The sequence below is a fragment of the Tribolium castaneum genome, chromosome 4 (assembly GCF_031307605.1).
Source record: "Tribolium castaneum strain GA2 chromosome 4, icTriCast1.1, whole genome shotgun sequence".
Taxonomy (NCBI): Eukaryota; Metazoa; Arthropoda; class Insecta; order Coleoptera; family Tenebrionidae; genus Tribolium; species Tribolium castaneum.
In genome coordinates, this window is record NC_087397.1 from 2,277,878 (window position 1) to 2,303,595 (window position 25,718).

At 36.4% G+C, this 25,718-nt stretch overlaps 1 protein-coding gene across 1 annotated transcript in view; it reads right to left on the bottom strand.

Annotated features, from left to right (window-relative positions):
- Window positions 1-25,718, bottom strand: part of Sema2a (Semaphorin 2a) — a 224,207-nt gene that overhangs the window by 138,943 nt on the left and 59,546 nt on the right. The window contains exon 2 of the mRNA XM_015985155.2: window positions 5,698-5,826. Within this exon, the coding sequence (XP_015840641.1) occupies window positions 5,698-5,791 (94 nt within the window). The 5' untranslated portion in view covers window positions 5,792-5,826. The remainder of the gene's footprint in view (window positions 1-5,697; window positions 5,827-25,718) is intronic.

Here is a 25,718-nt window from a genome sequence, read left to right on the forward strand (position 1 = left end):
TTTTCTTAATTGTGTAGCGATGTTACTATTAACTATTCAAATATTTACTGACGTTAATATGAGGTACAATTACAAAGTACAGTTAAATAAATAATAAATGAATGTAGACAGAACAAAAAACCGAATCAATCGCGACAGCAGAATTGAATAAATCCACGTATTGACAATTTTTTCCCAACTCAGAGAAGTGGCCAGGTAATGTACACTGTCCATTTTAAAGGCAAAATATCTCCTTGTATTATAGAGGGACCGCTTTTCCGTTCCAATCTTGGCGGTTTAAAATCTATTTAAAATGACTTATTGCTGATTAGAGTTGTGTGATCGGTTAACGAGTTTTTTAATTGCAGTGGCTTAGAGGTAAGTCTGGTTATCAGCAGGATCTCGTAATCCTGCAGCAATCGCGCACATGTGTATGATGTACGGCAGTTCATTTAGGGAAATCCGGATGCATATTCTCTATTTCTCGCTCGGCTGGCCACGAATGTCATAGTTAAAATAAAGGACTGCTGGCTGCTCCCTTTCATGTGCAAAAACTGTGTTTTTTAATACGACTCGAAGCCGAGTTTTTGCAGATGTGATTTACCCTCATGCTACTTTAAAACAATATTTAGTATTAGCGCAGCTAAGCTCTCCAACTGGATTCCGGAGTTTGGCTTTAGTTTATGCATTATCCGCTACATTTCTGCGATTTTATTTTCGATTCCGGTTCAACGGATTTCGAATAAATTTGTGGCTGTTTAAATATTTAACGGCGTATAAATTACGCTTAACGGGTATTTTTAATAGCACTTTAATTTCACTTTGATTACATTTCACTCAAATATTGAAAGTTAAGTTTTCAGCAAGTTTTATGTCGGAGTGGTTTATGGCCGCCGTAAAAACCCGACGAGCGATGGCTCCCTTTCCCCGGTAATGACGGGATTTTCGATGAGTTGCTCCGTTCACACACGCGTTTTTGATTTTGATTTTGATCGCAATTATCGTCCATAAATCCACACAAACAATAAAACAAAAATAACTGTTTTAAAACAGTTTACAACACCTTCCGCGTTCGCTGCCAAGATCTCTGATTGCGGCGAATAAAATCGATCGAAAAATAATTTTCTTCTGATTGTAAATTCCGTTTGATTTATGACTTCGAAACTCAGGTCATTAGGTTTCCGCTTTTCCAATGCAAACATTAATATGGTATCATATAGATTCAGTCCGAGTTGTGGTTATTTGCTTGGACATTCCGGCGTGTAATCGCAAGTACAACATACCGGCCCTGAACATTCCCGCCATTCTGGACCGGCCCCGGATTCCTCCGGGAATGTTTGGGATGATTCGATCGCACCCACGTCCTTGCCAAGGTGCCAAATAACTCCTCTGTATCTATTTTATTTCCCAGTTTTTGAGCAATTAGCATCAGGGCGAAGAATTTGCGCTAATTGCTCGAATATTCCCCGTTTCCCAACTATTTCCCAAACTTAATTATATAATATATAATCGATGAGGAATGAAGGCGACCGCAGTTTGCCCTTAAATTACTCCTCAAAGATGATAGGTATTTCATATGCAGTCGCTTTTACGACACGCCGAGAGTCTTCTAATCGACTTACAATATTAATGAGTCGACGTTGAAAGCTTCTGAATGGGATAATTTCAAATTTCGCAAAATGTAGTTTTTAATTACAACTCGGGATAAAAAGAGTGCAATATCTATAAAATTCTGTATTTATGCACAAAGTTGGGAGAGTAATTAAAGTTGCAAGCAATATTACATTCTTTCCCCTATCACACACACCCACTTCATATTGTAAATTTAGGAGAGAGGTGCGAACAAGTTTTAATTAATCTGGCACGATTAAGATACACAATATCACCAACTACCACTTTTTGGCCGCAACTTTCTCGAGCATGAAGCTTTTTCTTTCATTAGAAAACGCGTGTCTTCAATAGTTACATCCCTGAAATTGCAGTTTCCGCTAGATTAGATTGGTTCTCGCACGCGCGCTAAATACGCACTAATCCGGTCGTTCAAGTGCAGATTTGTTTATTGCCACCCCTTTGAAACGCGCACGTGTCAGATTCTTTTCATAATGGCTTCATGGACACACGGTTTAATTGATTTCTCAAAGGGACTCGAAATTGCGCCCCCAAAAATTGCGCATGGAGCTTAATATCGGTGGAAATGCATCATCGTTAATTATAAACTACCAGCATAATACCTGTGATTGTTGATGGGATGGTTTACGACTGCTCACTTGTGATGTTATACGAGCCAAGCATACGTAACAATTACGATAAAACCTCCATTACTCCACTAACAAACCTACGAGGAGCTGCTTTGATGTGGCAGGTGCATTTGTATTGTAGCTGACATGCGGCAAATATGATAATCTGCAAGATGTATGGCCGGTTTAAAAGTTCGGCAATTAGTTGGTGTTTATTTCAATTACTCATTTCCTTTATTAATTAAGTGGGTGGCGTGGTTAATGCCAACAAATCGCGCCCGAATTCGGGCCGTGAAGCGTCCATTTGGGAGTTGTCGGCTCATGAAGGGCGGAATCTTTAGTACGTTTGGTCATTTCGTGACCTTGATCACGTGTAAAACAAGGCATACATATTTAAAAAGGCGTGAAGAAGTGGAAAAGAAGCCGGAGTTATCGCACCTACGGGAGCTCGCGTTGCCAATAAAACATAGCAGGGATCAAAAATATAGTGTGCACTTTGGCTATAAACTAAAATAGGTACGGGATATTCACATTCAAAGGTGGCTTCTGATTCCTGAGGGAGCGTTGGGAACTTTTCAAGTTTTCTAGACCGTCGTCGTGTTTCGTCGAAATTTACATGCCAACCTGGCCGTCGAGCGCCTTCGGACTGGATGAAACGAATATAACTTTCTCTTACTAACAAGACGGGGGCTGTTTTATAGGGGATAGATGATACTTATGATATTGAATATAAAGTTATGCGTAACCCGATTTGAATACGAAGAACCGAAAATGGGATCTAATTCGCACGGCGCGGATGAATTTTCCGATAAAATGCGGTTCATCAATTCCAAAGTTTATGATTATCCTAATGTGCCGAATTTATGGCGCAATCTCCCCAAATCTCGATCAAACGTACAAAACGCCATAAACAGCCCACCTCTAATCATGTCAAAACTATATTAATAATAACTTATCCAAAAAAAAAACAAAATTAAAAATTAAAAAATAGTATTTTTAGAAAAAAGTTTGTAAGGAAAATATTTTTCCTTACGAATAAGGATTTTAAAATTTATAAAAGCTTTGGGAACAGTGCTCACTTTAAGAAACTAATTCTGTAATGCCGTATTGTTGTGACTTTGACTGTTCCCAAAAATTTTATAAATTTTATAATCCTAATTTATGCGCAAAAATATTTTCCTCTGATAGAAAAACATTTCTTACTTTTTAGAGCTTCTTTTAAGTAAATGAAAGCTTTTTTCAAAAAAAACGTTTTTTTTTTTAATTTTTCTATTGCTTTCTAGTCTTTACTTATTCTAAACGTCTTTTTCTCTGAGATTTAGTTTCGCCGTATTATTGTAACACCACTATTTTGCTGATTTGTGCAAACTTGTTAGTGATATGTGATAGAAAACAGCTGTTAGCATTAAAAGAACCTCTTAACTTCTGTTCTGTGTCTATACACAATCGTTCAAGATAAATAAATTTGAAAAAAATATCGACATTTGTTTGTAACAAAACGTAATAAAATTCCCAATGACCATCGAAAACCCATTTGTAAACATAATCCTAAACTTCAAAACCCCATTTAACCCCTTTAGAGGGTATTTAACCACATAGGATTGGATTTTCACGCAGACTACGTAACTATGCAAAATTTCAGTTCATTGGGACAACGGAAACCCTTTCAAATTTGGCTCTAAAAATATGAAACAGACAGACAGAAAACAAAGCAAGTTAAATAAAAGGTTAAAAAAATGAGAACACGTTTTTTATTTAAAAAATTATCCATGACACGATCATACCTCAGACTGTGGTGGGCCAAATACAAAAAAATATAAAAACATTCTGACCAATTTCGTAAATGTCCTATCAAAAAAAATTGAATTTTATTCCAGACTTTTAACGTGAAACGTTTTGGTGTTTTTTAATTTTAATTAAAATGGAAGAACCCTTTTCAACATGTCGAAAACTTTGCGTTTTCGGTATTTATAATATCTCCCTTTCGTGCAATAGCGCCTTGGGCCGCGATTAGCAGTTCGTGGAGGAATTGGCGCAATTTAGGTGTGGAAAATAGTGGAATAAAATAAAAGTGAAGTGTTGTAATTTGGTAAAGAAGCGCGTCAAAATGGCGATTAATTAAAAAATCGTTGCGCCCTTTTATGTTTGCGCATCGTAGTAAAAAATATCTCGTCTGAATCGTATCAGTGCGTTTCACTCGTCTCCCCTTGGCGCAATAAAAATCCGCCTAATCAAAATTTGCGTCTGAACAAAGGGTGAAGTCGGGGTCCGGCCGTTAAAATTCTCTAATGCAGATATACGAGTCGGAAAAGTGTTTAGTCGTGCGTCATTTCTGGCTGGCATTAAGCAAACGTAAGTCTCTGGAGTCGGATACAAACATAGCAATGTTAAACTAATGGGGATGTGTTGTCTCGCCGTGGCGCTCCATAAAACCAGATGTTACTCATGTGGGCGCTACGGATCTCATTTCCATGCTTAAATTCCCCCTTGTAGCTGGCACTGATGCTGAATTATAGATGCAGCCGTATATTTATTGCTGTCCTTTTTCAAGGTGGGATTCGCCATTGTGATCTCGGCCTAGGCACGGTCCCACAGGTATTACAACCTGGAATGTTTATTGTGGCCCCCACTTATTTTATTCCGGCAAACTGTTAAAATATTTCCGCAAACTTTCTCAGAGCTCGCGCGCTTCACTCGAAAAACACGAATTATTTATGCACTCGGGGCCTCTTCTTCTTGGCATTAGTCACAAATGTGAAAGCTCGACTCGCAAACATTCATTATTCAAATCTCTTCTAAACACACACCGATTTGCAACTTTTATGAACCACAACTAAACTCACACCTGGACACAAAAAACAAAATATGACACGCAATCTTGCGAGACATTTAAAAAAATAACGATTGAATTGTTCGGCTAATTCCAAATATGTGCGTGCATTCTGTGGAAAACATTTAAAAACGTTTAAAAAGTTAAAACCCCCTTTGTTGGTCGATTGGAGGCATTTTAGTGATTTAGTGAAGCGCAAACCGTTGGAAAAATCCATCCCGTGTAAAAAGCATCAGCGGCCGTCCCGAAATAAATTATTTAAATATTCCGGTCATATATAAAATGTTGCAAACCGGTCCGATATAAGCAACTGTCCCCTACACTTGCCGAAATTTATGACGCTGTAAAAATGTTAAGAGCCGTCGCGGCGCTTCATTTTACCTCACTTCCTCAAGCATCACCGGAAGACAATTTCGAGCACTACAAATATTCAAATGTGGGATTTTGGTCCGATTCATGATTTATACGAGAGAGTAAAACTCTGCAATTTTAGCACATGCAGAGATAAAATGAAGTTGTTTGAGATAAAATCGCGGTTACGCGACTGCCGGACACTTACGGGCTTAATTGAGCTTATCTTAATTTTATTTTTCAAGAATCTACATATTATTCGAGACACGTAGTTTCAATTAAGGCGAAACATCAAATTACCTTCATCGATTTTTTCATTTTCGGGTTCCTGCGAGGCTGTTGTTAGAAGTGCCACCAACGAGATAACGAATATTTCGCGGTACGGCGAGGACATCTTCTTTCTTCCCGCACAGTCACTGACACTTTAGTCTGAAACAAAAATACATATCAGGATAAGGGAGTTTGGCGAATTTGCAAATTGAATTTCTCATGACATTTCCTCCATTTCCATTTAGTGGGGGAGTCGGGACTTTTACGAAATTATGGCCGCAACTAATCAAGGTGATTATGTATCGAGCTTATTTCAGGCAAATGATGGAAATTACTCTTATCTAATGTGGCTTGGCTCGGATCCAAGCGTGGTCAGCAGGCACTCGTATTTGCCTTGAAAGGCCGAGGGTAACAACCCCCGTCTAATTAAATTGATCGTGAGGCGATTTTTGATTTTTTTGTGCTGGTTGTATACCGGAATAGAGTTCTTTGAAGAAATGTTAAAACGTTGTCGGAAAGCTTGAAATCACAGAAGACACTTTGTAAAGAAAACAAAAACAAAACCACACTTTAGACGGTCCGTATTAACTATCCCAACAAAGCTAAAACTAAAAACTACCCTCGAAGGCAGGTAGAAGCAGCAGTCAAAATCAACAAAAGGAATTTCACAAGCAATTACGACCAAGGTGGGCTCATCTTGGAAAAATTATTAAACTTCCACATCAAACTTTAAATTAGTAAAGTTACAAATATGGCTTACGACGCGAAAAACTACTCCAACAATTTAATCCAACCACGAGCTAATTACAAACCAAGAATTCCACCAGAGATACCCGCTGCTAGCATCTCCGAGAAACGTATCATGGAATTATTATGGTTCGAGATGCGTGACGCCATCTATAATGACTTAATATACGATGGACTGTGGCAACCTTCGGCTTGAACCTATAATTACGTCTCAGGTGGAGTGACAGGCAAAGAGACCATCCTACAGTGCGGATCTTATTCAAACGAGTTTTTCAAATTGCCGTAATTTACAGCTGTGATAGGAGAGGATAGACGAACAACTCTTTTTTACACGATAATAAGCCCGTATTAACGTAATTGAACTGTAATGACCCCGCACAAAGTAGAACAACTTTTTAAGACACCTAAAGCTGAAAGCTCTCAAATACTAGCAAGCGCAGCGTTATCCATTGAATTCTACGGCTCATTTTACATATTATATCAATTTTTCACAAGAATTAAAAATTTAAAATTTTTTGCCTAAATTTAAGGTAGCCATTTGTCATAGTGGAAAATTTTATCCAACAAAAAAATTCATAACTCGAAAACTAAAAGTCGTAGAGCAATGCGGTTTGTTCCATTGAATTCAGCGGCTCATTTTCTGTATTATACCAACTTTTCACGAGATTTAAAATTTTCAATTTTTTTGCTAAAATTTCCTGAGTAATACACTTAAGTACCTTCAAAGAGGTGAAAAAAAATTTTTTTTTAAACTCACTCCAGTAAATTTTTATGAACTTCTACATGTCTTAACAACCCACAAATGTAGTTAAAAGTCCACAAAAAGTCCATATGTTCGATTTTTTGATGTTTGATTTTTTCAATTTTCGTCGCAGTTTTTGTCGGTTTTGGGTACCCGGAACATTTCCCGAGCAATAGCTCCGGAACTATTAGAGATAACCCCATGAAGTGTATTATCGTTGGAAAGCTCTTTAAATTATCTATTTTTTTCAAAAAAGATTGTTGTTCTCCGACTAATAGTTTTCGAGCAAATTGCTGCTAAATGCAAAAATTGGTAAAATTTTAAAAAATTCATAACTAAAAAACTATTGGGAATTTGGCAATTTTCTCGATGCCAATCGATTCCCCGGATCATTTTGCATAGGTATGGATCAAAACAGTTTCACTTTTTACAATAGTTTAGCCGTAAATGAGAAAATAAAAAAAATTAAAAAAAAGTAACACCCCCCCCTTAAAATCGGTCAATTTTTAAAGTGTCTCAAAATCAAATAAAACCGATTCTATCTTATAGATTTTGATGTGCTCTTTCCGATCTAAAAAAGCGTTTTCTCCTAGCTCTTTTAGTTTGGCAGTAATCGGCGTTTGAAAATTGAAAATTTTTTTGCGAGATATCGCCTTGAGTCCTATGCCATTTTATAGAGTTTTTTATTCCGGTTATCCTCCATTTTTCCGTTTCTCGATAACTCTAATAGTTTCGCCGTAATTGGCGATTGAAAATAAAAAAAAAGTGAAAATGGAAACCTTTTTTTGCGTTTTTCTCGGAAACTGTAAGACTTAGAGCAACAAACAAAAAACCATCTGATAGCGCTTAATTTTAGCTATTTTTTCGTCTAAACCCGGAGCCGCTCCGGGCAAAGGTTCCGGCTACAGAAGCGATCAAAGTTTTTCACTAAAAAAATTCATAAAAAAAAAACTAAAAGTCGTAGAGCATTGCGGTTTGTTCGATTGAATTCTACGGCTCATTTTACATATTATATCAATTTTTCACAAGAATAAAAAATTTAAAATTTTTTGCCTAAATTTAGGGTAGCCATTTGTCAGTGGAAAATTTTATCCAACAAAAAAATTCATAACTCGAAAACTAAAAGTCGTAGAGCAATGCGGTTTGTTCCATTGAATTCAGCGGCTCATTTTCTGTATTATACCAACTTTTCACGAGATTTAAAATTTTCAATTTTTTTGCTAAAATTTCCTGAGTAAAACACTCAAGTACCTTCAAAGAGGTGAAAAAAAATTTTTTTTTAAACTCACTCCAGTAAATTTTTATGAACTTCTACATGTCTTAACAACCCACAAATGTAGTTAAAAGTCCACAAAAAGTCCATATGTTCGATTTTTTGATGTTTGATTTTTTCAATTTTCGTCGCAGTTTTTGTCGGTTTTGGGTACCCGGAACATTTCCCGAGCAATAGCTCCGGAACTATTAGAGATAACCCCATGAAGTGTATTATCGTTGGAAAGCTCTTTAAATTATCTATTTTTTTCAAAAAAGATTATTGTTCTCCGACTAATAGTTTTCGAGCAAACTGCTGCTAAATGCAAAAATTAGTAAAATTTTAAAAAATTCATAACTAAAAAACTATTGGGAATTTGGCAATTTTCTCGATGCCAATCGATTCCCCGGATCATTTTGCATAAGTATGGATCAAAATAGTTCCACTTTTTCAAAAAGTTTAGCCGTAAATAATAAAATAAAAAAAATTAAAAAAAAGTTAACACCCCCCCCTTAAAATCGGTCAATTTTTAAAGTGTCTCAAAATCAAATAAAACCGATTCTATCTTATAGATTTTGATGTGCTCTTTCCGATCTAAAAAAGCGTTTTCTCCTAGCTCTTTTAGTTTGGCAGTAATCGGCGTTTGAAAATTGAAAATTTTTTTGCGAGATATCGCCTTGAGTCCTATGCCATTTTATAGAGTTTTTTATTCCGGTTATCCTCCATTTTTCCGTTTCTCGATAACTCTAATAGTTTCGCCGTAATTGGCGATTGAAAATAAAAAAAAAGTGAAAATGGAAACCTTTTTTTGCATTTTTCTCGGAAACTGTAAGACTTAGAGCAACAAGCAAAAAACCATCTGATAGCGCTTAATTTTAGCTATTTTTTCGTCTAAACCCGAAGCCGCTCCGGGCAACGGTTCCGGCTACAGAAGCGATCAAAGTTTTTCACTAAAAAAATTCATAAAAAAAAAACTAAAAGTCGTAGAGCATTGCGGTTTGTTCGATTGAATTCTACGGCTCATTTTACATATTATATCAATTTTTCACAAGAATTGAAAATTTAAAATTTTTTGCCTAAATTTAGGGTAGCCATTTGTCATAGTGGAAAATTTTATCCAACAAAAAAATTCATAACTCGAAAACTAAAAGTCGTAGAGCAATGCGGTTTGTTCCATTGAATTCAGCGGCTCATTTTCTGTATTATACCAACTTTTCACGAGATTTAAAATTTTCAATTTTTTTGCTAAAATTTCCTGAGTAATACACTTAAGTACCTTCAAAGAGGTGAAAAAAAATTTTTTTTAAACTCACTCCAGTAAATTTTTATGAACTTCTACATGTCTTAACAACCCACAAATGTAGTTAAAAGTCCACAAAAAGTCCATATGTTCGATTTTTTGATGTTTGATTTTTTCAATTTTCGTCGCAGTTTTTGTCGGTTTTTTGGGTACCCGGAACATTTCTCGAGCAATAGCTCCGGAACTATTAGAGATAACCCCATGAAGGGTATTATCGTTGGAAAGCTCTTTAAATTATCTATTTTTTTCAAAAAAGATTATTGTTCTCCGACTAATAGTTTTCGAGCAAACTGCTGCTAAATGCAAAAATTAGTAAAATTTTAAAAAATTCATAACTAAAAAACTGTTGAGAATTTGGCAATTTTCTCGATGCCAATCGATTTCCCGGATCATTTTGCATAGGTAAGTATCAAAATAGTTACACTTTTTCAAATAGTATTGCCGTAATTTATTTTATTTTAATTTGAAAAATGGTGGATGCGCTGAGTAATTTTTCAAAAAATTCATAACTCAAAAACTAAACGTCTTAGAGCAATGCAGTTTGTTCTATTGAATTCAGCGGCTCATTTTCTGTATTACACCAGCTTTCAACGAGATCTGACATTTTAAACATTTTTGCAAAAAATTAACATATGCAATTTCTATAGTGGAAAATTTTATTCAACAAAAAGTCGTAAAGCAAAACGGTTTGTTCCAGTGAATTCAGCGGCTCATTTTCTCTTACCACCTCGTTTACCCCCAAAAAAGTAAAAAAAAAAATTTTTAAATCCATTCTAGCATAGTTTTATGAACTTGTTGAACATTTTACATCTCTCTAGGTACTACGTCCTGTACACCGTGTGTCCAGCCACAAATGTTAATTAAATAATTCCTAATTTCCATGGTATTAAATAAACAAACAAAGGCTGTTTAAATACTATATCATACGCAAAACTAACATTTTATGTTATTATTATCTCATTGCATTCATGCTTTATTTTACCAATTAATTAAGCACTTCCAGCATTGGTCTAAAACTAAAACTTGTTTAGAAGTAAATAAAAAGGCGGTATATTACTAATTTTAAGCAATTTATTTGTCACCTAATAAGTTCCTTCACGTACAGCATTAACAAATCTTATGAAAATGAAAGGAGGAAAATACAAATTTGGGAAAAAAATAAGTATAACTATAGCACAAAAGAACAGAACTGTTGTCGTTTCTATATTTTTGTATTGGGCCCTCGACGGCTCTTTCTGTGAACAATGCCCTTGCTAACTATGGACATTATCTCTTCGAAAAGGACAAATGGCCGTAATGACAGTCGATCATTTACTGACACATGTCGATTTTTCACGGTCGTAAATAAGCCATCGTACGTGTGCAAGGAGCCCCACATAAACAAAACAACCCTCTTCTCTAAACGAATATAAATGACAGTATCGAATGGCAAATCTCGCTAATCCTGCCCTTCCGAGCGATTATCTTGCGATTATCGTCCTTGTGAAACGCTGCATGCGGCTGTGCAGCGAAGAGGTTATCTAATGGCTCAATAAGATTCTTAAATCTCACTTTGGCCACTTTCTGGTCCGTTGATTTTGGGGGATGCTAGACGAAACAAATGGATGATATTTTCAAGTAGCTGAGACGTGACCGACCCGACGTAATAAACTGTGATGATTTATTGTAATTTTCGTTGATATTTTAATTAATAAACCGCGCACAATGCGATTACCGAGTAATTAAATTAAATCGGCTATCATCAAAGAGCACACACGTCGAAAATGTGCAGTAGACTCTCTCCAGCGGTTAAATAATTAAATCTGCTGGCATAAACCGCGTTATCGATCACCCAAACCAATAAAAGAAACCTTGCGCTTTGTTCTTCATACATCATCCGGCAAAAAAGCAGCGATTTGCAAGACATATTGTGCGTTGTTAAAAATAGCATGATATGTCATTTGCTTTGACATTCTGGCTATTTTGGAGCCGCCGCAGTTCGGTTCGTGGAAAACAGTTATTACATAGATTTGTCTTGAAGAGAAGGGGGATCTCGTTTCCTGTGTGGGGTGAATCTTCCTTGATACTGAACTGATGGCCAAGGGAAGACATGCCGTGATTGATACAGTTTTCGAATATCTGAAAAGCCGTCATCCTCCCCTTGTTCCAGCCCAGACATTCTAATTGAAGTTATCGAACGCAAAAAGAACAAATTCCTTTAATAACATCAAAGGGCAAAATCCCTTCAAAAAACCAAACTATGGCTAAATTATTGCAGCCAGCGACTTTCTTGCCGCTTCTTGAAGTCTCATATATAACCATTCGCAATTTCCGTGTGCCCCCCTGATCCGGACTAACGGAGATATGGACAAATGCGAGAAGGAGAGACGAGGCAGACTTGTGGGAAAAAGACGGCTTCAGTCAATGCAACTTAAGTTATTACATGAGATGACGGTTCAAATTAATCAGAAAATATATAGCCATGGGAGGAATGGGGGAAATTGGCCGCTGTGCGCGGAACGAACAAAGATTTCCTATGAATCGGAGAATAGAAACAGAATGATGGCGCTGGGGAATTGAAAGAGAACTGCGGGTGTTGTCTATTTGAGGACGAACTTTATTACAACAAACTATGACTTCAACAGCCTCAAAATCTGTTCCTGAAGATTCAATTTTTACATTTTTTTAATTTGTACAATTTTCTTTATTTGTACAATCGTGTCAGCGTGTAGAAAGTGACCTACACTACCAATTACTAGAGTATTGATTCGCGTTCGGTTGCTTAGTGTTTTCAATTAGATTTAAGAGTGAGGAAGAAAGCGTTTTTGTGCCGGGAATCGGCTTATATGTGGGCGTGGTGGTCCCTCTTTTAATTACGGTGCGAAGTTTTAAAATACTTTTGCGTGAGTAAAATAAATGCTTTCAGCAATGGTGCCTAAAAAGTTAATCAAGGAAATAAATTTACTAAGAAGAAGCGATTTCTTTTTACCTTTTCGCAACTTTTGCTATTTTTCTTTTGTAACTTTTCTCATTACGTGTTGAATTCTCAACCTTGTCAGATAATAGAAAAAAATAGGACAGCGACGTATTTCATTGCTTCAATTTAGCACGTTTTTCAGCTTAATTGAACAGGAAATGTAATTTAGGATTGCAAATTCATATATATCTCTTTTATTTATTTACTCTTTGCAGTTATTGGGTTTCGGTAAAACGAGACAGTAACACCGTTTTCAGCACGTTATTGGTTTTTATGGATGTTATTGGAAATGCAATTTTTGTGTTTATAATCTAACTGGTTGTTTTTTGGATGACAAATCCCGCTTCGATTATTGCGCGACACCGCAGCACGGCGAAATTCCATGTCATGATCGATGAATACAATGGATGCAGCTGCCAGTTTATTATGATGAGATTTCAACAAATTCCAACAAAAATGTAACACTGGTTCTTGCATGCGGGCTTAATCTGAGATCGCTGGATTGAATATGTGGCCGTCCACTTTGTGAATATTATTTAAAGCTCGCAGCCCGTATACCGATACCCCTGTCAGATACCTGAAATAATTAATTCCCGAAACTAGCCTTGAGCCTTGTTTGAAATCGCAAAAATTCCCTCATCGGCTAAACCCCGAATTTGCATTGCAAAACTAAACATTTATTTGAGCGACAATTACATGCCTGAAAGTGTATCCCAGCATACATTTCCAGTCCCCTCCGGAAAAATTTTCATTTTGAAACAGCAACGCAACTGTTGCTCCGTTATGCGGAAAACGCAAAAGTCAGCGATATTTCTATCGTGTTTTTCCTTTTTCAGTTCGCAAGAAAGCGAGTACATAAAGCAGAGGGAGCATTTCCCAAATAGGGATAACTGCTTGTATCTCAGTATGTGAGGGTCATTTCAATTGCTGACCCTTATCATTATTGAGTTTAGCTCCCTGCGGGTGGCCGCCACAGGCTGGCCACAGCCAGGATAACATGTGAATTTTACAGATTATCGTCGCATAAATCGCGCTAATTGCTCCTTGCGCGGAATTGATCAAACTTTGATGGGAAACAGACGCAGTTCCGAGGGCCTCGGGCCGTTCGGATTGATTTTGACGACCGTTACACTAGATTACCATTATCCCCGATTCTTCATATCGCGTCGACGGCCGGGACATAACAAAGCACTTAGATCATAGCAATAATAAACAATTCCATTAGCCCGGCGCGATTAAATGACTGCATTTGATCAAAAATTTAAACGATTTTATAACCCAAGTTAAACGCCAAATCAAAAGTAAACGAGAGCCGGGATAATGAGCAAAGTCTGCACGTCGCTGTGCATGCACCTAATTCAAATATATTAATTTGTATACTGCAAGCACTAAAGTCGGGAACTACAACAATACAAGACAAATTTACTGACTGCGCAGAAAACTACACTCGTAAACGGATTATTGTCGTTGTGCACAATGCTAATTAGAAAACACGAAAATCTGTGTAAAACAATACTAAGCAAATGGAGGCGTTTTTAATTTTTCAAAACAAATTTTATCCAACGAAAAAATTCATAACTCGAAAACTAAAAGTCGTAGAGCAATGCGGTTTATTCCATTGAATTCAGCGGCTCATTTTCTGTATTATACCAACTTTTCACAAGATTTAAAATTTTCAATTTTTTTGCTAAAATTTCCTGAGTAATACACTTAAGTACCTTCAAAGAGGTGAAAAAAAATTTTTTTTAACTCACTCCAGTAAATTTTTATGAACTTCTACATGTCTTAACAACCCACAAATGTTGTTAAAAGTCCATATGTTCGATTTTTTGAAGATTGATTTTTTCAATTTTCGTCGCAGTTTTTGTCGGTTTTGGGTACCCGGAACATTTCCCGAGCAATAGCTCCGGAACTATTAGAGATAACCCCATGAAGTGTATTATCGTTGGAAAGCTCTTTAAATTATCTATTTTTTTCAAAAAAGATTATTGTTCTCCGACTAATAGTTTTCGAGCAAACTGCTGCTAAATGCAAAAATTAGTAAAATTTTAAAAAATTCATAACTAAAAAACTATTGGGAATTTGGCAATTTTCTCGATGCCAATCGATTCCCCGGATCATTTTGCATCGGTATGGATCAAAACAGTTCCACTTTTTGAAATAGTTTAGCCGTAAATAATAAAATAAAAAAAATTAAAAAAAAGTTAACACCCCCCCCCTCAAAATCGGTCAATTTTTAAAGTGTCTCAAAATCAAATAAAACCGATTCTATCTTATAGATTTTGATGTGCTCTTTCCGATCTAAAAAAGCGTTTTCTCCTAGCTCTTTTAGTTTGGCCGTAATCGGCGTTTGAAAATTGAAAATTTTTTGCGAGAGATCGCCTTGAGTCCTATGCCATTTTATAGAGTTTTTTATTCCGGTTATCCTCCATTTTTCCGTTTCTCGATAACTCTAATAGTTTCGCCGTAATTGGCGATTGAAAATTAAAAAAAAGTGAAAATGGAAACCTTTTTTTGCGTTTTTCTCGGAAACTGTAAGACTTAGAGCAACGAACAAAAAACCACCTGATAGCGCTTAATTTTAGCTATTTTTTCGTCTAAACCCGGAGCCGCTCCGAGTAACGGTTCCGGCTACAGAAACGATCAAAGTTTGTCACTAAAAAAATTCATAAAAAAAAAACTAAAAGTCGTAGAGCATTGCGGTTTGTTCGATTGAATTCTACGGCTCATTTTACATATTATATCAATTTTTCACAAGAATTAAAAATTTAAATTTTTTTGCCTAAATTTAGGGTAGCCATTTGTCAGTGGAAAATTTTATCCAACAAAAAAATTCATAACTCGGAAACTAAAAGTCGTAGAGCAATGCGGTTTATTCCATTGAATTCAGCGGCTCATTTTCTGTATTATACCAACTTTTCACGAGATTTAAAATTTTCAATTTTTTTGCTAAAATTTCTTGAGTAATACACTTAAGTACCTTCAAAGAGGTGAAAAAAATTTTTTTTTAAACTCACTCCAGTAAATTTTTATGAACTTCTACATGTCTTAACAACCCACAAATGTTGTTAAAAGTCCACAAAAAGTCCATATGTTCGATTTTTTGAGGTTTGATTTTTTCAATTTTCGTCGCAGTTTTTGTCGGTTTTGGGTGCCCGGAACATTTCTCGAGCAATAGCTCCGGAGCTATTAGAGATAACCCCATGAAGTGTATTATCGTTGGAAAGCTCTTTAAATTATCTATTTTTTTCAAAAAAGATTATTGTTCTCCGACTAATAGTTTTCGAGCAAACTGCTGCTAAATGCAAAAATTAGTAAAATTTTAAAAAATTCATAACTAAAAAACTGTTGACAATTTGGCAATTTTCTCGATGCCAATCGATTCCCCGGATCATTTTGCATAGGTGTGGATCAAAATAGTTCCACTTTTTAGAACAGTTTAGCCGTAAATGAGAAAATAAAAAAAAAATAAAAAAAACTTACACTTAGTACCTTCAAAAAGGTGAAAAAAAATTTTTTTTAAACTCTCTCCAGTAAATTTTTATGGACTTCTACATGTCTTAACAACCCACAAAAGTTGTTATAAGTCCACAAAAAGTCCATATGTTCGATTTTTTGATGTTTGATTTTTTCAATTCTCGTCGCAGTTTTTGTCGGTTTTGGGTGCCCGGAACATTTCTCGAGCAATAGCTCCGGAACTATTAGAGATAACCCCATGAAGTGTATTATCGTTGGAAAGCTCTTTAAATTATCTATTTTTTTCAAAAAAGATTATTGTTCTCCGACTAATAGTTTTCGTGCAAACTGCTGCTAAATGCGAAAATTAGTAAAATTTTAAAAAATTCATAACTAAAAAACTATTGGGAATTTGGCAATTTTCTCGATGCCAATCGATTCCCCGGATCATTTTGCATGGGTAAGTATCAAAATAGTTACACTTTTTCAAATAGTATTGCCGCAATTTATTTTATTTTAATTTGAAAAATGGTGGATGCGCCGAGTTATTTTTCAAAAAATTCATAACTCAAAAACTAAACGTCTTAGAGCAATGCGGTTTGTTCTTATTTGTATACTGCAAGCACTAAAGTCGGGAACTACAACAATACAAGATAAATTTACTGACTGCGCAGAAAACTACACTCGTAAACGGATTATTGTCGTTGTGCACAATGCTAATTAGAAAACACGAAAATTTGTGTAAAACAATACTAAGCAAATAGAGGCGTTTTTAATTTTTCAAAACTGATTTCAACGAATTTATTTTAAATAAAGCCCGCTCCAAATACGCTCTATCAATGTTGCAGACTTTGATGTTTAATTAACTAATCCCTTTTGTTAAAGTTTTAGGTTTCGCTTCAACCTGAAATCCATTTTATAGAATTTTTAAAAATTCATTCGTTAACAAACTGACATGTTTCAAGTGACAATATTTTTGCTGAAAATAGAAAATACTCTATTTCCCCTTGTGACGGACAGCTCGGCGTCTTCAAGCCCCCTAATCGATGCGAGCGCCTCTCCCCTCGTTATCTATCCTCAAATATCAATTTAAAGTTATAATTTGGAAAGTGTAGGCTGCCAAAAGCAGAAGTCGTTGTGATATGAGTAAAACTAGTCCGCCGTCAGGCGCAGTTAGTTCTTGCAGCTTAGTTATGATGCGCCATCACACACACAACTCCTTGAATGCATTCCGTTCGATTATAAAGTGTTAGTGGAAGTTATTGAGATGTTGGATTGGATGCTGGAAGGTGTGCTGTTTGCGGATCTTGGACCTTCCCCGACAGGTAATAGCGTCACTGCAGCCTTTCAATGAGTAATAAAATATACAGTTGGATCAAACGGCTCGTGTGAACATAGAACCATGCCATTGTATTACAATGAAGCCGAGTTAACATACAAACGATAGCGGGGATTTTATAGGATGTTTTTATGCAGTGGATGGGCCGAGAAATTCGAGCAATGCCAGCAGACGGTCTAGTTCTAATTGGTATAGTTCTAACCTTGAGGTTTTGCAATAAAAAGCGCTCGAGGATTCTTATTAAAACAGTGAGCGGGAACATCAATCAGCGTCAGTTAGCCAACGCATCAAGGGTATTCTATTAGGAAGTATGGAGTGGTTCATGCAAATGCACCGCTGGTCGGGAACAAGTAATCAAATGCATTTCTGGCATTCCTCCAATCTATTCATTTAATTTATTTCAGATAGCGATTTAATTGGTTACGCTTCTCATTAAGCTTGACTGGAGTCACACTGATTTGCAGTAATATAAGCCTCTTCATGGCGATTTGTTAGTGTCGGCACAAACGAACAACTTCACTCGATAGTTTTGCTCAAAATGTATTCATGCCAGCCGCCGTAATTTCGACTATATGGAGCCATAAAAAGCGCGTTATTGACATCTCGTTGTTATTTTGTCATAACCATACTTAGTATCGGCTAATTACTTCTTTAGGGTTACGATCGGATGAGGGAAGTTTTATGAACGCCATAATGAGTGCACATCTCCATTAGTCTCCGTCTGTAAAAATGCCCCCGGAAAATGCAGCATTCCGCTAATCAGGGCGAAAGCGGGCAGAAAATCGACAAGATTAATTGAATAATAATGTCGACACCTCCGACAAAATACGAATAATAAATATAGTCCCCACGTGTCGTCTCCGACGGCGGGATGACTTGGCATAAAATGTAGATTAATGGAGGCGTGACAAAGTTTCTAATAGAGATGCGCCGGAAGGGCACCAATACAAACTGTGGCAGAGCATTTCCCGCTGATGGGAAAACGGACAGATGTGCACTGTTGACCTGGCTAATGGAACCGACGTGTTTTCTAGCCTTTATCATTCTTACGGACATTATTCACCTGTTTACGGCCGAAAGGAAATGGTAATACGGAACTGGCCACTTGCATGCTCTCCACCAAATTACCACAAAACAAAGCGGAAACGCGCACTTACACCGACAAAATGTTAATGCAAAGTAAACTATCATTTAATTATTTACTCAAAAGTAAAACTTATTTACTTCTTCACCACCAAAAAATTATTCTAGTGTAATTTCTTGCATTGTTTTGAAAGATATTTGAATTTGAAATGTCGAATAACAAAAGTACAAATACAAATTTAGCAAAATCTACAAAACGGAAATGAAAACGAAAAAATCTAAAAAATCTACAGTAAAACCTTCTATTTCTATAATGAACACATCCGGAAAACGGACACCTCTTCATAACAGACATTTTTATAGCAACGTAACAAAAAGATTAGAAAGTTAATTACGAAAACCTCTCTGCAACGGACTCTCTGTATAGCGGACGCGAACAAAAAGAAAATTCTCAATTACCGTATCATAAATTTACCTCTTAACAACGGACAGAGTGAAAGAGTGGTGGTATAAAGTACGAACATTCATTTCAAAGACCTTATAAAAATGGATGAAAATTCTATACCAAAAATCCAGAATCCAAAAAAACTTGATAAAAAGATTGATGAAGACGGTTATGATACAAGGAAAACTACAGTAGACTCATGTTGTTTGAATATTTCGAACCTTTTAAAAATAGCAGAAATTATGTGTCATGTAAGAAATTATTATAAAAAATACAGCTTCAAAAAACAACCAAACAAAAATTGACGATTTCAAGTAACAATTCTGTTTATATTAATTTTTAGTAATTTTCATATTGATTTCAAAAGATTCTCAGTTGTAATATACCTATCTAGGAATAAAAATTTTAATAACAAAATGTTTACACTCTCATGAATCTTACAGATAACAACATTGTCAAAAAATAGAAAAAATTAAATACACTTAAAGCTATAAAAAAAATTAATCCATGTAACGTACATCCTTCACTTGTTCAAGAATTCTGCGTACGAGTAAAACATTTTTTTTGAAAATATATTTTTGCTGCTGTTTTAAATTTGAATATATTTGGTAGGTAGTTTATGGCATGACGTTCAAAATTATTTATTTAAAATTGCCCACCTCCCATTAGTGGTCACTTCACTACAACGAACAATGTCAGTAGTTGAGAAGTTTTACGTACATACAAAAAAAATCAATTGAAATATGCAGAAAAATAAACAAATAAAAATTCTCAAATCCCAAACACAAAAATCTATGTACGTATTAAGACTAAAAATCGCAGGCTAGATTTAAGGACCAAATTTGAGTCCTTAATATTGACGAAGCAACAAATTCTGCACTTGGTAGTGGAATTTTCATTTCTATTTTAGTGGAAATGAGGTAAGAAACGCGTTCGGTAATTGAGTGAAAGAAACAAACCGAAGGAGGGAAAGCAGAAATAAGCTCGTGTTGTGTTGGTTTTATTGCGTTTTAAAGCGTGAGATTGCTTAAAGAGGCTCGAAAATGTCCGATAACGTTAAGGTCTTGAAATAAATATATCGCAGGTAATAAGTTAATAGGTCTTGACTTTTGTAAAACGCCATATCTGAAAGATCCCAGCAATAGGAGCGTAATCAATAGGACGGAAACCATTTAGTCTCGCCGATTCGTTTCGAGATTGAGAACACCGGGGCGTAGAAATGCTACTTTTTATTTGTGATACTGGAGGAGGAATTAATCAAGAATGCCTCGAAGCGGACAATAGTCTCAAAAGAAAATAATAATAAATCAATAAGAGCCTTTTAGTTCTGATCAAACAGAACAAAGTAGCTTATTTTACATTGTGAAATCATATTTATTGTCGTTTCAGCGAGACGATTAATTAGCCGGATTGCAGTCGCTCTTTATCGACTCGGTTTGATTTTTCCGAGCAATTTCCCCCGGTGTCTGTTGGATGTCAAAGGTAGCTGGTGCATCGGAGCCATATTGTCGTGAAGGTGCTCTGCCTCGGAAACAGACACATGCCAGATGCGACAGCTGCCCGTGGCAACTTATCCCAGAAAATGCAACACTTGCCAATAAAGGATCCATTTGTTCGATCGGAATTATTCGATCCGCCCTCGCGAATTCAGATCCTTAAGCTCGTCATATAACTAAGATCATATCACGTATCAGATGTCAGTCGCATTAAACAGCCCAAGCGAATACTTCTGACACACGCCCGTCATTCATCAAACCAGAACCAGAGCTATAATGGGCGATTGTACACAGGCAAGTAAATGGGTTCGGTAATGTGAAATGTCGATTGAAATGCAGGTCTATAGGGCGTAAAATTGAAAACGCGTACTGATATGACGTATTGCCGATGTCTTCTCGGCTCCACTCGATTATTTTATAAACGTACCGACACGAAAAAATGGAAATTCGCGTTCATGCGAGTGGGAAATAGATTTTTTACGTTTAAAGACAGTCACCTAAGTAGATTAGAGCCGTTAAGCTATTAGAGGGATTATCGGCTGTTTGGTTTCCTCGATTTGAAACCATGCAGTCCCGCAGGAAGCGGCACTGGAATAAAATTGCAGCTTGCCATTAAATATTGATCCGGGCGAGCGACACGTGGTTTTACACCATTTGATGTCACAGGTAATGTTTTTACAAATATTTGATCAAACACTGGTAATTCAAAAATTGGGATCATCAAAATTTTATTAACGAGTTGTTTGTGTTAGGCACAAACTGATTGTTTATGTATCTCGTAAATTCCAATTTTATCAGCTTTCACTCACACAACAAACCGACTTTAGCGGCTAAATAAATTACGTACAAACGCTCCTAAGCCGAAAATCATAGTTCTATACCAAACTAACACTGCCAGCGTATAGTTCGCCTGAAAAAATGGGACAGGCCTGGAAATTAGGGCCGAGACATGGAGTAATTTAATTTGAGAGATTTTTGAAGCCTGTGCACTTGCTGATAATTTAAAAATGTTTCTCTTACATTTGAGCGGGACGGCGAGTTGTATGTCCTCGCAATTTATGCAAATACGTTTAGTTTATTCAATTTAGAAATAATACGGTCCCTTCGCAATTAACTGCCTCCTCTGGCATTAAATCTAATTTTCCATTTATAATTTGGCCGTGTTTTGATAAAACCTCCTGCAGTCATAACTTCTCAAAATAATCCCATACATAAACGTCCCATAAACCCGTCGTGCTATTTGATTATCCGCATATTTCGGTTAGAGCCGTCTAATTATACGTTCGATGTCGGCGGCATTGCAGCAAAGCGATGTGTGTGTAAAAATCTTGTAAACATGAAGCATTTTGTGCCATCATTTATCGATTGTGTTTCGTATTCACGACGAATTTTCACGCTTCTCTTAAATGACAAACCCCGTTTATGTGCAGATCTTGATGGAAATAGAACACGACTCGAAGCTTCCCATAAAATGGTTCATTTTCGGATAGCATCTCTTTGTTCGGCGTTCTACATAACACGCTTTCATTTAACTCTACATCAATAGCAATTTCAACACCTTTTCATACACTGCATCCATTCTTTCCTTGACGGTTACACTGTTTAAACAGTTCGTGCAATCTTTGCGCCAACTTCTCGACGTGCATCTTGTAGTGGCTTAGCAAAACCACTCGCACTCACTTTCAACAAAGGCCTTTCATTCCTGGTTAAAATACATAAAAGCGTACAGGATACGGCGAAAAATGGCATTAGCGTGAAACGCATTTGCTTCCTGCGAGCAATTAATAGCACAATATCGGAAATTTTTTACGGTTCGCTCGTGTTAAGCCCCAAAAGCCGGGCTTTAAGGTAAATAACGGCGCCTTGTAATAATTTAGTCGTTTTGTCTCCAACGAAATTTAATTAATAAGGGGGTTGAATCTGGATTGTGGGGAGTAAACTTACACTCATGTGTTTATCTTAAGTATTAAAGTGTTAATAGGATCTATGAGCACGGCACGAGATTATGCAAGGGTTGCGAGCGCCGAATAACTTTGGATTTCGAGTCCACCAACATTTCATCCCTTGCTAAAAACGCAATTACTGATCCGTGAAAACGTCCGATAAAATATGAAGCCGCCGAATGTGTCAACTGTTAGTCGAATTTATCTCCCTGCAATCTTTATCCAGTTTGTTTCCTGAATTTCCTCCTGCACTAACGAATCTCAGCGCCCCAAAGTCTCAAACACTCTTCGTACCGAGTGAATTCGAAATTAAATCACGGCTTTTTGGCGGCATGTGTGCCCGCTCGCTAGCGATCGACGACGGGACTAGATAACCATGTTTCCATTTAAAATAGCAAGCAATCGACATGTTTGCCGAACGAAGTCGGAGCGTTATCAAAAGAAGTTAAATTCAATTTCCAGACATAATCTTAAAAACCGATTACTTTGTAAACTTTCCGTTATAAATACGCACCCCGTTTAAGACGTTTAGCTTGATAATGGAGAGGGATTCATGTTATACTATTAATTATCGAGACGTTCAGAACAGGGAATAGCACTTTACCCGGGGGAAAATTAGTTCAGATCTCAAGTCGCCCGATAAATTCCTGCAAATCCAACGTTCTGTACCTTCGGCCATCATGCATGCAGCTTTGAACTATTCAGAACAGAATGTTAACATTGTTGCTAGCAGTGAGACCAAAACGACGAAAGCGCCTTGCGAGAAAAACACGCCGTTCCAAGCATTTGAACAAAGCTCTCCAATTAATACCTCCATAATCAAAACAAGGAAAAACTTCTTTTGTAATATTTTCACAAACATGTTTATTTTTAAACAAACTCAGCAGAAATATTAAATTATTCAAGCACTCAACCTTATGTTATAACGCTAAAAAAACCGAAATGGTGGATGCACCGGGCTAGAAAATACGAACTCTGGAAATGCTTTCAAGATATGTCTTTCCGGTGCATGATCTTGTCGACTTGGCAAAACTATCACAATAAATAACAATATTCACTCAATCTCTACAAAAAAAACCTAAGGGAAAAGGTATTATTGAAGCAAAAACCTACTGATAGACAAACAGAAAATAAAGAAACCCGGACCCCAAAAATAAGAAAAAATAAATAAATACACAAAAATAAATACTCTTTTATAATACCTGAGTATTAATACCTGAAAACTAAGTGCAAACAGTAAAACACCAGATGTATGCCTGCATATGCTTTAAACTAGATTTAATAGCACGAATAAAATAAATTGGTGTGTCAAAAATGGTGGATGCGCCGGGCGAAGAGAGCCGCTCTTGGCGTCTTCTCGGTGCACTATCGCTGTCATTTGGCAAAAATGCGCTCCTAAATAACAACATTAGCTCGGTCTCCACAAAGTAGGAAATTCCCGAGAGCAGTGGGTTGTTGTCATATCGCATTATCCCACTTTATGCGTCAGTACACAACTCCTTACTTATGCCGTTCCTCTCATTAAGGATAAAATCGGTACAGTGAAGCTCTCTACAAGTTAATGTTTCGGGGAGAGGCGGCAATGGGTGGTGGCAGTGTCGCGCCAAACAATCTTATTATGTAGTTCAAAGTTTACGTCATTTAATTACAGAGAACGCACCGACTTGGTGCAGTGTAGGTGCTGTGCCACTTCGGAGCGATCCACTCCTTGGGCTAATTGCAACGGTTTCGTGTTGCTCATGAATTTCAATTATGCTGTTATTGCGCAAACAGCGACAGGATTATTTCCGAAATTTTGCAAAAAATCAACTTTCGTTGCATGTGCTAAGTGAAATTGTGCCGCCCTTTCGAATCGCGGAGATTTGATCGCAGGTCGAGTTGGGAACAAAGTTAAAATTGTTTCGTGAAAGAGTAGCTAAGAAAACATTCTTCCGCAAGAAGTTTGTAATACACATGAAAGTTTCGAGGAAGAAAACAGGAAAAGTGCAGGGAAGCGTGCAGTCTCACTACAAAACATTCGCCAACAAACTTGCAACATACCATGTGTAGTAAGTGTGTATTATTCCAGGGAGATTACCAGCGTTTACGAGGGTGTTAAGTGCGGATAAGAATGAAAGATACTCAAGTCGTGCTTTAATAAGATTGTATCAGTAACTCATTACAGAGTGAATGTGACTTTAAACTCGGGCTGGGGTAATTTCAATTTTAATGTCGAGACGACGGAGCGTTGAAATGAGTGACTACTTCTCCGTCTGGAGGCGAGATAAGGGCATAAAGAAATTTCGTTTTAATTGCCAGATTCAAATTTGCCACTTGGCAATTAAGAAGCGACGATAAATCCAGATTTTGGCCGACAAATTCGCAAATCAACTACACAACAAAAATAAATCCTGCAAAATCTCCTTTAAATATTTAGACTGCATTTAAATAAATATCTGTTGAGTTCCTGCAGACAACAATGCAAACTGAACAAACCTTGCATTGTCATTAAACCGGTGAATTTATTTAACTACATTTGTTTAATTATTGTGCTAATTATTTTTAGCAGCTTTAAACAAATAAACAAATTGAAAAACTGATATATTATTCCATGTTCGTAAAAGAGAGACCGCAATTTAGTTCACAAAACATATTACAAAAGCAATAATTCATTTATCACAAAATAATTATTATATTTCTCTTTCAGCAACTAGATAACAAACCGGTAAATAAATAATAAAGTCATTCATTATTATTTTACGTCAACACCTAAAATGATTATATCGTTGCCCAAAACATAATAAATTATTCGTCAAATTACGCGATAATTTATCCACAAGAAGGGCAACCAATATAGTCAATAACTCAGTTCTTAATATTAGTTAAAAGCGCCAAAGATCTGTACGTTTATAAAAGTTTTCGAGAACTTTAAACCGTCTACTTATTTGTGTTTTTAAAACGGTAATGTTGCACCACTTGCTATTTTGTGTTCACTTTTTAAAAGAAGTTAAGTAGAACTAATATAAAAACTATAAAAACCTGAAGAAAATTTTATTAAAAACGTAATGAAAAGCGCGAAGCTGATAAAATTTAAATTACGTTGCTGTGGTTTAATATCAGTACGACGAAAGTTGGCTTTATTAATATTCGTCGAAACCAGATTTTCAAGTGAGTCCAACGCCGTGGCTCAATTAATAAATAAGCCAAATAAGTTGGATTATTTCGGACTTGGAAGAGTAAACGTAAAATGTTTCTCGATTGAATTTGGTATCTGCAATCAGTTCAAGTCCCCCAAAACAAATATTAAAAGTTT